The 12,737-nt window shown below is 56.8% G+C and overlaps 1 protein-coding gene across 2 annotated transcripts in view; it reads right to left on the reverse strand.

Annotated features, from left to right (window-relative positions):
- SLC38A10 (solute carrier family 38 member 10) overlaps nt 1-12,737 on the reverse strand; it is a 30,876-nt gene continuing 18,139 nt past the window's right edge. Inside the window, exons 11-16 of one of the 2 annotated variants that reach the window (XM_052687780.1) lie at nt 11,888-12,041; nt 6,713-6,883; nt 6,002-6,466; nt 5,322-5,444; nt 3,572-3,751; nt 1-3,244 (exon numbers count right to left, since the gene is read on the reverse strand). In XM_052687780.1, the coding sequence (XP_052543740.1) occupies nt 2,082-3,244; nt 3,572-3,751; nt 5,322-5,444; nt 6,002-6,466; nt 6,713-6,883; nt 11,888-12,041 (2,256 nt within the window). In that variant the 3' untranslated portion in view covers nt 1-2,081. Of the gene's footprint in view, nt 3,248-3,571; nt 3,752-5,321; nt 5,445-6,001; nt 6,467-6,712; nt 6,884-11,887; nt 12,042-12,737 lie in introns of both variants that reach the window. The other variant, XM_052687779.1, reaches the window with a different exon arrangement.

Genomic DNA, 12,737 nt, shown 5'->3' on the forward strand with positions numbered 1-12,737 from the left:
CAGATGCTTCAGCTTATTTTATTGATCTGCACAGCTCAGTCTCCCACCAGCCCCTCCAGACCCGGTACAAATGGTCCCTGGCAAGGAGAGGCCATGCAGGGACTGTGCTGTCCCTCCTGGCTTGCTGGGGAATGTCAGAGCATCTTTGGTCCTCTGTGTTCGCGGAGACGACGCCAACAAATCCATAACGCCACAGAGACGTTCAGCAATAAATCCACATCACCAAATGCACAGCACCACCGCAGGGCAGGAGCACGTCCTCGTCCTGCGGGATGGGAGAGCCTGGGGTGGACCCAGCACACAGCAAGGTGTGAGAAGGGAAGGCTCCTCCTCCTGTAGAAAGGCAGCTGAGTGCTGCAGGGGATGACAAAGCTCGCTGCAGGCTCTCACACTGAGAAATGTGCTCGGGAGCCCCTGCCCTGCCCAATCCCTGCTGTGCGGGGCTCCTGGGTTTGTGCTTTAAGACAGCGCGATGGAGAAGCTCACTTGTACAATGAAGTCCTGAGGGTTAAGGCTCCGGCAGTCACAAGGAGACGCACGGGGAAGCGGCGTGGGAGGTCGTGGTGAAGAAATGGGGCTGAGTCGCAGCTGTTGCTCTGCGTCTCTTCAGCTCAAGGACGTCCTCCAAGCAACAGGCGCACATCCAGGCACACAGCAGTCTTTGGCTGCTGGAGCAGACATGAGCGACGCAGCCGAGGCCCGGTTACAGAACAGCGTGGCTGTCCTGCAGGCCTGGTGACGCCTTGTCTCTGGCTCCAGGGGGTCCCACTAGACATAAACTCAACGAGGTTAGTTTACCAAAGACACTTTTGAGATACTGATATAAAAACCACCACAGTGATGAGGTCTGTAGACTCCAGGCTGGGAAACGTCAGCCGTTCTAAGTGTGAGCTTTGGGATTTGATTTCTTACATTCGCAAGTCAGGATGTGAAAATAAAAAACAATGGGATGAACCACTGTCTGGGAGCCTGCAACAAACCAGAGCTCTTCCCTTCCTTGCTCATAAAATACATTTTTAGGGGCAGAGTACTGACATCTATGGATGTAAAACACAGTATGGAACGAGGCTGGGAAGAACACAAAAAACAAACAGCTCCATCGAGTTACAGAGAAGAGGTAGGTATGCTTGAGCCAAGCCCCTCGAGTCCGCCCTTTTAAGCCACGTGTTTTGTCCCTTAATTAGTTGCCTCTTGCAGAAAAATCAAGCTGGAGAGGGGGCGGTCTGCAGCCCCCGGGTTGAGCTTTGAAATGCACTTTGGACTGAAGAAGTCAAGCTTGAAAGCAGAGATGAGAGTGCGAGCATACAGAGAGGGTGAAGAGAGAGCAGAGCTCATCATTATTGCTAGTGTGTGGCCAACCAATTAAATCCCTGGGAGTAGAGGCAGCACAACAGCAGCAGTTGTGCCCGTTTAAGGCAGCATTTCTACTAAACTAGGTCCCTAAACCACAACTAACTCCTAAACATGCAAGACTAACAGCTCCCATTTCAAGAGAAACACCAAAGCAATTAGCTAAGCCTGTCCTCAACTCCATCTGCCTTGGTGCTGCTCCAGAGCGAGACCCTTCACAAGTCAGGCATCTCTCCCCAGTTCTGCTCCTGCAGACCCAGAGCCCTGCCCCAAAGTCCTGGGTGGAGGAACCCAGAGAAGCCTCTCCAAGCAGGCAGGGGAACCTCACGGACAGACACCTTGGCTCTGAAGGGGGAGCAGAGAGCTGGAGGGAGAAGGCAATCTGATATGAACGAGATGTTGAAAACAGCCCCTGCAAGCTGCCAGGGAACCAAGTTCAATGGCAACCTCTGAAAGCCACAGGAGAGCAGGAATTTTGCTTGCACGGTTGTCACCTCCTCAGCTCTCTGCAGGCACACGGGGGAGGTGCGACCCTGCAGGGACTCCAGGAGCCCGCAGAGCACTCGCAGCTCCAGGAGGCCCCGCGGATCGCACGCTGCATCCAGCAACGCACAGCTGGCTCGGCTGCCCGAGCAGCAAACAGCCGGAGAACTGCAGCCTCCCCTGCGCAGCCTGCCAGCCTCACCCCCGCGGCCAACACCCCGAGCCACCCGCGGCGCACGGCCCCCCTCTCACATGCTCCCATCCGCCTCTGTCATCTGCTTGATCTGCCGGCTGTGGACCACCTGCTGCGCTCCCTCTGCCACTTGGTTCAGGCGCGTCTCCAGAGCGCTGCGCAGGTCGTTCACTTTCACATCCGGAAGGGGGTTGAGGCCAATGAAGACCCCCGCCCCCCGTGCGGCTTCCTCCTCCTCCTCCTCCTCCTCCCGGCGAGGCAGCAGATCCCGCCTCCTTCGCCGCAGGTCGAGGTCCGCCTGCAGTTTCAGGTCCCGGTTTGGTTTGATGTCGCCGTCCTGCTTTTGGTCCCCAGGGATCGCCGCTCCTTTCTCCAGCTTTCGGGCAGCAGCATTCTCAGGGCTCGGTTTCTTCTCAGCACCATTTGCCAGCCCTCCGACCACACGCCTCTGCTTGCCCTCTTCCTGAGGGTCTTGGGCCGCATCCACCCCCCTCTGCTGAGGATCCTCTTCCTTCACCTGCCCTTTGATGGCCAGCTCCCCCCGTGAGGCCGGCTGCTGTTCGTCAGCCCCTTCAGCATCTGCAGCTCTCGGATGCTCCCGTAGGTGCTGCTCACTCCCTGCCACGTTCCGTTTATTCAAGGAGTCCAGTGCAACTGCCAGGTCTTTGGGCTCCACCTGACTCACTGCTTTGGCTTTAAGGTCTATTCCCGAGTCTCTTTCCAGAGTCTTTCCTGCTACTCCCTGAACCTTGGCAGCCCTCAGCTGTTCTCTTTGGATAGGAACTGTAGCTGCTTCCACAGCTTTCAGGGAATTCTCGTGGACGTCTCTTCCAGCTTTGGCTTCATGACCTCCTCCTGCATCTTCAGCCAAGGGCTTCTTTTCTAGGTGGTTTCTGGCTGCTGGAACACGTTGGGCATCTCCGTGAAGGGGATCCGAGTTCTCCGCAGCATTCCTAGCAGCCCTGTCAATCTCCTGCTGTGCCACCTTCCGCTCCTTGGGAGGAACCCCAGGAATCTCACGCCCGTGCCCAGCCTCCTCCAGCCTTCCTGCTGTCACCCTGCGCTGCTCAGCTGACTCAGCAGCCTGCCTGCCTGCGCCCAGCACAGGGTGCTCCGGTGGCTCTTTACCCGGTGGGTTTGCAGCAGCTTCTTGCTTAGCTCCTAGGTTCTCTTCCTCCTTACTCTTGGAGAGAGGCACAGCAGGCTCCTGTTGCATTTCTGCTGCAGAAGAAAAACTGACATGTACAACCTTTTTTTTTTTACAGAGAGCAATAGGTTCCCTGCTCCCACCATGCTGTGCACAACATGAGATTGAAGAATGAGATCACCATCAAGGGGCAGGTGGGGAAACAGGGTGAGACACGAGCAGCAGCATTATCTCTGCACAGGGGGTCCCCACCTTGGAGCTCAAACACAGTCAGGAATGGCTTGCTGCAGACCGAATTTTGCCATGTGTTGGAGGGACCTGGATCTCTCCCAGCCTGATTTTGAAGCTGCTCTGAGCCCAGCTCACACAGGGCTCACGCTCCCCGGTGGTTTCCTTACCTTGTTTTGGCTTCTCCTCTCCTCCCTCCTCCTGTCTTTGCTGGTGAATCTCCTTGTGTTGCTCTTCAATCACAGCCAGCAGCTTTGCCTGCTGGTCAAGTAGCTGCTTTTGCTGCACCTGCTGTTCTTTGATCACCTGCAGCAGCATGGCATGATCAAGCATTTTTGCCTGCTCTGCTTCTAGAAACAGAAAAAAGAAAAAAATCCATGACTCCAAATCCTCACTTCTCACCTCTGAGCGTCGGAGAGACGGCAGTGGCTTTCTGCAGCAGGAAAGTCCCGGTCTGAAATGCTGCTGGACAAGCCAGCCCCCAGCCCTCCAGAGCAGGAAACGCCGTGGCACAACCCTGCACAGCTCTGACTGCGGGCACTGCAGGAGCACCACGTCCCACGTGGCAGCAGGGGGCCGGCAGCCTGTGCACAGCCCCAGGGCAGGCTGCAAGCACAGCGCCAGCCAGCAGCTCCAGGCACTGGGACTGGGAATGCTGCCCACCAGCGAGACCCCACGGAGTGAGTTACACAGAGCAGAGCACGGCTCAGGCCGAGCGGCAGTGACTCAGGTTGATTCACTCGCCGTCGGCTCCACGACACGCACAGAATGGTCCCAGTGCTGCACTGCTGCTGCTCTCCTCTCAGGAGCCACTGGGTGCACCCCATCTGCAGAGCACGAGCGCGTGGCACTCGCCTCCTGCACCAGCCAACAGCTTTTTCCCCAAACTTGAGGTGTTTCTCCAGCGTTACGCCCCAAAGGAAATAATGTCAAAATTAATAGCCTGTAAAACGCCATCTAAATTAAAACGGGATGCTGCTCACGTTAATCCCTTCCCAGCACAGCCGCCTACCCCTGTCCTGCTAATCACCCACAGACTGATTACGGAGAAGGATTTCCAGTTCACGTTACGGTGCTGTTAGCAGAGGGCCTCCGGAATTCCCCTCTCAGTGCGCTGCAGAATGTGGGGCTGCGGGGGGAGCGCGGCCTTTCAGAGCACAATCGACTCCTCACGATCTGTTTATTTTTCGCACTTGGTTCAAAATAAACAATGAAAGCATTTCTGCCATCTCCCTTTCCGAGCCTGCCGGTCCCAGCGCAGCATGGGAACGGTTGGGGTTGAGAGCAGGCAAAGGTTTAACGCCAAATCAAAGCGTTTCTGGCTGAGAGCTTCGCAAACACGCGGAGCTCCGTGTTTGTGTGGCACACCTCTTCCCCGCAAACAAAGGCTGCGCTGCCTCCCAGCTCCCCTTTGATGTCGGGAAGCAGAGCTCAGCCAGCGCTCGGGCTGGGCTCTAACAGGCACCCTTCATCAAAACATCAGCGGCCATAAAAGCCAAGCACTGGGGCTCACCGAGGGCAGCGCAGCGCCGGGGTCACAGCGCGGTGCCAGGTGGGCGCGCGGCCCCGCACAGGGGGCACCCAGGGCTCCCCACCCTGCAGGGCTCTGCCCGTGTTTTGCAGAATCCAAACGGCCTCAGGCTGGCCGTGCTCGGATCGAGTCAGGGCTGCTGGCACTGGAGCAGGAAGCCAGAGAGCAGCTGTGACTCACGGCCTCGCGCCGGCCTCACCGTGCCAGGGACTCCAGCAGCAACGTGCCAACCTCCGCCGGAGGCGTCAGCTGCAGACAGGCACTAATTGCTGCCGTCGCCGAGGTGACTCTGGCCCAAAGCTATGTGCTCAGCAGGGCCAGGCCTGGCAGGGCTGGCACGTTCCTCCTGCAGAGGAATCTTGCACTGGCAGCCCACGTCCTGCTCTTACCCTCCAGCTTGTTCTCTGCGTTCTCCGCTTGCCTGTCCTCGCCGTTCCGGCTCTCCCTCTGCTCCAGCTGCTGGGGCTGAGCTGGCTCCACGCGCTCCAGGAGGGGCAGCTCTGGCTTTTCACCTGCAGATGAACAAACCGACAGGTGCTGGCATCGGGGAGGAGCTCAAGGTTCTACACGGCGACTCTGCATCGCGTTGTCCCTGCCCGTGCCAGCACAGTTTATATTCAACCTGATGACTGCGAGGGAAGTCATAAAAAAAAAAAATATTTAACAATCTTATAGACTCGTGGCAGCCAGCCAGTGCTAACTACCTCAGCCAATTAAAATGCACAAATGGCTCTAAGTCACTTTCAGATGGGCACTTAGCAATGTGTTACCTGTCAAGATCTCCCAGCTCCGCATCCCCAGTGAGCTGGGAGACGCACGGGAACAGCACGGCACCTGACATTTAGCAGGCTGGCAAACAACTGTTTGACAGATATTACAGTAGCTGTCAAAGCCACCAGATTCCTCCTTTCTGCCAGCAGCTGCTGAAGGGGCTGTGCACGCTCACGTGCTCATCTTGTGAAATGAGAAGGAAACACGGGCTGGAGGATGGAGCAAGGACACTGCCCGGTCACTGGGGGCACATTACGGGACCGGAGGATTTGTTCAGAGCCACACAGAGGGAGCTTACCGGGATCTGCTTCCTTCTCCAGGGACCTCACCGCCTCCTCCGCCTTCCTGGGGAACTGCAGCTTCGTTTTCTCCCCATCACCTGCAGCCTCAGCATTCTTCTCACCGGCCAGCCCGGCAGCTCGAGCCTTGGCATCCTGTGCTGCTCTGCCCGGCTCCTGCTCTCTGTATGGCCGGCTGTCCTTCGGCACGCTCACCTCCGGGGCGTTCTTCAGATTCTTCACAGGTTTCTCAGTCCCTCCCCGCGCTCGGTTCTCAGCGATCGCTTCTTTCCCTTGTGCCTCTTTCTGGGGATGCAGCTCGGCTGGCTCACGCGGCGCCGCCTTCGGTGCGTTTCCTTCTTCTCCTCCGAGCGCCTGCTTGTTCTCAACAGAGTCCTCGCGCTCCCTCCCCATGTCCACCACCACTTCGTCGTGCGGGACGGGCGGCTCGTGGCGATGTGCTTCCCCCATGGGCAGGGCGATGCCTAGAGCGTACGGCAGCAGGGTCAGGGCTCGGCTGCCCCGTGCCAGTGGGCTTACGGCGTGTGTGGCCGTGCCTGGGTACCCGCTGCCCCCCGCATCTGCTCCCTCATCAACAGGCTGCATTCACAACCAGCCCCAAGAGCATCCTACAGCGCACCGTCTTCAGCCCACGAGGCGACCAGCAGAGATCACAACCTTTACCCGAAGCAGTCCCAGAGCTGACGGCCCTTCCCCACATCCCTCCTTACCTTGGTCGGGCCGGTCCAGCTGCACTTTCTCCTCTGGCTTTCCTCTCTCCTCGTCTCTCTCGGGTACCTCCATGGGCACTTTGATTTGCGGCTGCTCCATCTCCTCCTTCTCATCCAGCAGCTTTGGTTTATGGCGGTCATCCTCCGCCTCCTCCACCGCCGGGTTCTGCTCTGGAAACGCAGCACCGTTAGTGGAAGGGGTTACGCACAGCCGCACCGACAACCCCCCGACAGCACCCAGGTGGTTGCTGTGCCCACAGCAGCCCTGCTCCACGTGGCTGCTCTATTTCCACCAGCGCCAGCGAAGCGGGGCCGGGGCTTTGTTCTGCTCGCTGCTCCTTTCCCCAGTGCAGCAGTGCAGAGCAAGAGCTGCTGCGAGCCCGAGCCGCCAGATGGTAGCATCCGCCCGGGCTGCCCGCTGCAGGGCTGTGAGCATGGGGACCCGGGGGCCCAGCACAGCCCCCAGCACCCGCCCATGCTGGGAGAACACCGCAGAGCAGCTCCACGCCTGTTTTGTTATGTATTCCTTTCAATTTTCATAGCAGTGCAAGAGCATTTTCCCAACCTCTGCCGTTCCCCTGGAAGAAGAGGGAAGGGAGCAGCAGGTTTTGGGGAGCAGAAAGGAAAGACCGTGAGGACAAAGCCCCAGGAGATGCGGGGACCTGGGGGAAGGAGCCTGGCACACACTGCTCCCCAGGACAGAAGCAGAGGAGGAAACAGAATTGTTTCCCAGCACTGAAGTTGAACTGCAGATTTTTTTTCCATCCAACGAACTGAAGAAAAAAAGAAAAAAATCATCTTCTGTAACAAAAAAAATTCCCAAGTCTCCCCCCCCCCCCCCCTTTGCCCGCCCCCATGCAATTTCCTTTGGGGAATTAATTCTATAAACATCTTTCAATTTTCTCCTCCCCCTCCACAGGGCTGGTGCGATTTATTACAAGATGAACTCATGGGAAAGAAGTGATTGCCACAACTTCAGCTGCGTGGGCCTTACCCAAGCCGGGGAAGAAAAAGGCCAAATCCTGGCCCAGAAGGAGCCGTGCCAAAAGCATGCAGGGCTCAGCCAGAAATCTGGAGTCCTTGGCCCCGAGTTCTGCCCCGGCCACGTTCTGCAGCGAGGGTGGGAGGAAAGGATGCGGGTGTTCTGAGAAACCACGGCCGATCCCAAGGGGCCGCCTGCACGGAGGGGCTCCCCAGGGCTCCATGGTCAGGGCAGGATGCTCCGTGCGGGACGGCGCAGAGAGCAGGGGCTGCTGCCCACTGCTGGACGTGCGCCCTGGGAGGCAGCAGCATGCAGGGCCGTGCAGGGAGGCGCTCGGCGCGGCTCCCGCCGATGTTCCCAGCGAAAAGCCTGGCCCAGCAGCAAAACGTTATTGAGTCTCTCAGAGGAAAGGCGTCGTTCATTGGTCGGCCGAGCGCGGAGATTGCTGCGCACGGGGGAAAGTGTTGTTGGATGAAATCAGAGCTGCAGAACGCTGCAAATGCAGAAGGAAATCACGACCAGAGGTGGCCGTAACGCAATAGGATGTTGGAGGGGAAAAAAGAAAGAAAAAAAAAAACAAACAGGAAAATCTGGGGAGAGAAGGAAGCCGTGCGCGCTAAGGGGAAGCAGGGGAGTTAAGGCAGAGCGGGCGCAGTGCCCGCAGCCTGTAGTGCCATGCCCAGTGTGCTACAGCAGGTGGAAGCAGCCCCGTGGCTGCAGCAGCTCCATCGTAAATCAGGAGAGGGCTCCCACGGTCCGTGCTCTGAAAACAATGCGGGGAAAGGCAGAAAGAAAAACAAAACACAAACAAAACCCAAAGTCTCCATGCCATAATAAGACAAAGTTGCCTCTAAGCCGTCATTTGCTCAGCAGGAAACAAAATTAAGTTCATCATCAGGGCGTGAATTAACGACCTCTCACGCTGCATGGAAATCTACGAGGGGCTGTATGTGGTTTGCAGAGAACAATTTTGCTCAGGATGTGTAATAATCACTCTAACTGTCTAGTCGCCCTTCAGGTCCCTTTGGAGAGCGTTACAGTAATGCTGTGCCTCTTAATGTTTTATGAGCGGCGTTGGACTTTACAGGCAAAGGCTGAGAGGCTATAAAAGCTCCTCGGCTTACAGCAACACGCCCGGCCCCGCGCAGGGCTCACCCGCAGCACAGCTCCGCTCGCACTCACGGCCGTGGGGGGGCTGCTGGGGCTTTCTGCAGCTGATTTGTGAGCGCGTGTGCGCGCCGATGTGTTGTGGTTTGCCAGCAGCCTCTCCAGGCTGCAATAAAATTTCATGATTAGCAGCCTAAAAGCTTCCCTTCCCCCTGCTCCTGCTTCGGATGGGAGCAGCGGTCCCAGAAAGGCATTAAATCCCTCCTCACGTGGTTTTCACAGCTCTCTCGTCCACCGAAGCAGTGACCGTGTTGGGTCGTGCACCCATGCATCCCATACACATCCTGCTTGGGGACGGCGCGAGGGGACGGGGAGCAGCACCTCTTGGGGACGGCAGCACTGGGACGCGGCCCGCTTGAACTTCAGCCCAGCAAAAAGGAGCGGCCCCATTTTGAAAGTGGATAATAGGAGAAAAGTGGGGATGGGAGCAAGCCGGCCCGCCACAACCCACTGAGCCCCGGGGGAGGGAATGGAGCGGGGCCGCCCCGCACAGCCTGGAGCACACAGGAGCCCCCAGGCACGCAGGCACCGAGCCCCGGCCAAGCGGCGCCCAGGAGAGCTCCCCCCTGATGGCTGAAATGGTGACAGATTTCACAAGGTTATCAAATGGCATCCCTGAAATTAGTTCACAGTTGTCTCCTGACGCACCAGCAGTAAAAACGAACCCAAATTACAGGAGGCTGATAGTTGCCTTTTCTGTGTCACAGGCGCTATTAAAAGCTCGCTCGCACAAAGCACCGGGGAGAGCTGCAGCAGCATCAAGCTGTTCCTACAGCGATTAGGGGCTGTGCATAATCCATGGCTCGCACATGTTCAGGGCCACTCCAGCACACAGCGCAGCCATTGCTGGTGGAGCTGCACCGGGATGGGCTCTTTTGGAGGTCAACGCAAAGCATCCAAGAGGGCAACCTGGTGGCACCCGCACCCACGGGGTATGGGATGAGTGGGGCTCGTGGTGCAGTGGGGAAAGGGTGCATTGCATCACGGCGTGAATCGGGGCTTTGTTACCAACGTTGCACAAGGCGAGAGGCAGAGAGCGAAGCAGCAGCAGTGGAGTAAGGAGCTGAAAAATATTACAAAATCGTAATCCGCCCCATGAGACCCTCTAGGGTGCTTTCAAATACAGAGAGAAATTGCCTAATTAGCTTTTTTTTTTTCTTCTTTTTTTTTTTTTTTCCTCCTAATGGATAATTGCCTTCATGAGCTTCCACAGGCAGCTTAGCAACCTTTTACCATCCGTGCACACGCTGCATGGTGCAGCTGAACGCTTCTGAAAGGGGTTTTATACCTTTCCCGAAGAGCTGCTGACAGTAAACCTCAAGCAATACAGGCTGGAGCTGTAATGGGCACTTGGGTGTCGTTAGTAAAAACACTATTCAGAGCTCGCCGGTCAATACGTGTTCACATAAAAGGGCAATGTTCTAATATTCATAATCCCAGGGCCCACAGGGCAGGGCTTTAATGAAAGTCTGCACAGTTCTGGGCTGCTCAACATCAAAGGAGCCCATAAAGCTCCCCCTGCACTCTGACAGCAGCAGGCAGACGGCGCACGGCCACGGCTCCTGTATGGGGGCAGGCAGAGCTGCGCATCCCCAGCGCTGGGGCACCGTGCTGCCAGGTCCCAGCAGGGAATTCTTTACCCAGGTGAAGCCCTGGCGCTGCTGCCCTGAGAAGTGCTGGTGCCCCATCCCTGGAGGCCGTAGATGGGCCCTGGGCAGCTTGAGCAGGTGGGGGACAGCCCACGGCATGGCTTTTGGGACTCAGTGATCTTTAGGGTCCTTTCCAAGCCATGGTTCTGATTGTCTGACACAACCCAGCAGCCGGTCCCAGGCGGTGCAGGCACTGCCGAGCTCGGAGCAGTGTGGGTACGGCACGCAACCATGGAGTGCAGCTCCCCACAGTGCTTCACGTGGGGAAGAAGTGGCAAAGAGATGGAGCAGCTCCAGCGGACACCATCCTTTATGGGACTTCTTTTATCCTCCCAGCCACAAGCACGCGTGTCATTAGCGACTCCTCCTGAAACGAGCAGCTGTTCTTTGGCCATTACTGCTCCAAAATTAACCGAGACGGAAGAATTCAATCGCATCCCTCCTCCCAGCCCTGCTGAGTGAGCACGATTAAGGGATTGAGAGCATCTTTTGCTCAGAGTTCACGGGCAGCAAGCGCCTGGGAAGGCGCACGCATCTCGGGTGAGCTGTGAGAGCAGAGGCAGAAAACCCCTCAGCTGCCAGGGACGCAGCGACCCAGGAGTGAATGTTATCGCGGCAGCACCGCTGTCAGAGACGCTCAGAGCTGCTCAGCAGGAACCCAGCCAACAACAGGGAGGGAGGATAAGCTCCAGAAGAGACGGCCCTTCTCTCGCTTCCGTTCTCAATCTGGGCGAGGATATTTCAAGGCCCCCAAAGAACAAAAAGCTTGAGCAGAATGGAGCAAAAAATAAAATAAAGAAACAGGACGCAGGCACAGAGGAGGGGCAGCACGGGGTCAGGAGACACCTGCTCGTGGTGGCCTTGCGAGGCCAGCCTGCAGCTGGGGAAGGGAGGTTCGGCTGTAATTCCATCAACGGCCACGGTAAACAAATAATAAATAACGTGGACCCGTAAACAGAGCTGAGGCATAATCAAGGGCTTTGTCAGAGCTAAATGTGAATCCAAATTTACAACCTCACAACCAAAAAAAGTCAGTGCCCGTAAATTTACATGCCTTTGAGCGCAGTGAACGGCTCGTTACAGGGAGCAGGATGTGCTGGCAGCATGCTGGGAACAGCAACGGTCAGCCAGCACCAGGCTGTCCTTGGGCAGCACTGGTCACCTCATGGGGACATCCACGCTCTGCTCCCACTAAAGGATCCCAGCCCTGCACCCTGCCCGTCCTTCCCAAAAGGACCACGGGAGCTCCCAGCCTGCACTCCAGGAAGCACAGCTTTCCTGGGCAAAACCTGCAGGGAGCTGCCTGGGCATCACCCAGTGCTCACAGCAGGCGGAGCTGGGAGCAGAGCTGGAAGCACGACTCGAGCAGCCACATACCTGGGAGTTTGACAGCATCCTGCTCGAACCTGTCCTCCTCTCCCTCCAGGTGCTCCATGCCCACCACTTCGGTCTTCACCGGCGTGTCTTCAGTGGCAGACAAGGTGGTGTAGGTGCTGATGATCAGCATTCCCAGGCCAATCCACAGGATGATCTGCAATGGGCAGCAGCTCTGGTTAGCATGGCAAAGCAAATGACACTGCACAGTGTTCTGCACGCAGTGTTTCTGAACAACGCAAAGCTGCCATAGCAGTAAGGGAGAGTTGAGGAGAAATGGAAGAGGTGAAAAAGGAAACAGTTGCTCTCGGCAGAGGTTTGTTTGTATTTGGATGGAGAGGCACAAAACAACAGTTTCAGATGCTGGAAGCTGTTGTAAAAGACTGCCTCTGTTCAAGAGGAGGTGGACAGGGCATCAGAATAGAAAAATGCACATGGTGGACAGGAGTCCAGCTGCACAGGAACACTGCCTGGCACTTTGAGCAGCTACACTGCAACACTGCACAGTCAGCTCTGGCTGAGAGCAGAGGTGCCTGACCTGTTCACAGGCCAGGTTTACCTGGGGACCATTTAAAAATTCTTCTCTATGAAAGCAAGATGTCCATGCACAGTCCTGTGGCTAATGGTCCACGAATGGGGTAGAAGCTAGGAAGAAGCTGCTAAGAAGTAACTCAAAAAGCTGAGATCAAAGAGAAGGAACACAGCAAGACAGAACCTGGATCCTGCGAGGGGAAGGACTCTACAAAGAATTTATCTAACTCAGAAAGGGCTCATCCCTGCCTTACTCCCCAGAATCCTCATCCTGCTGCATGCACACCACACTTAACAAGGGGCACAACAAGAGGATGCAGCT

The sequence above is a fragment of the Tympanuchus pallidicinctus genome, unplaced genomic scaffold, assembly GCF_026119805.1.
Source record: "Tympanuchus pallidicinctus isolate F22 unplaced genomic scaffold, pur_lepc_1.0 scaffold23, whole genome shotgun sequence".
Classification (NCBI taxonomy): Eukaryota; Metazoa; Chordata; class Aves; order Galliformes; family Phasianidae; genus Tympanuchus; species Tympanuchus pallidicinctus.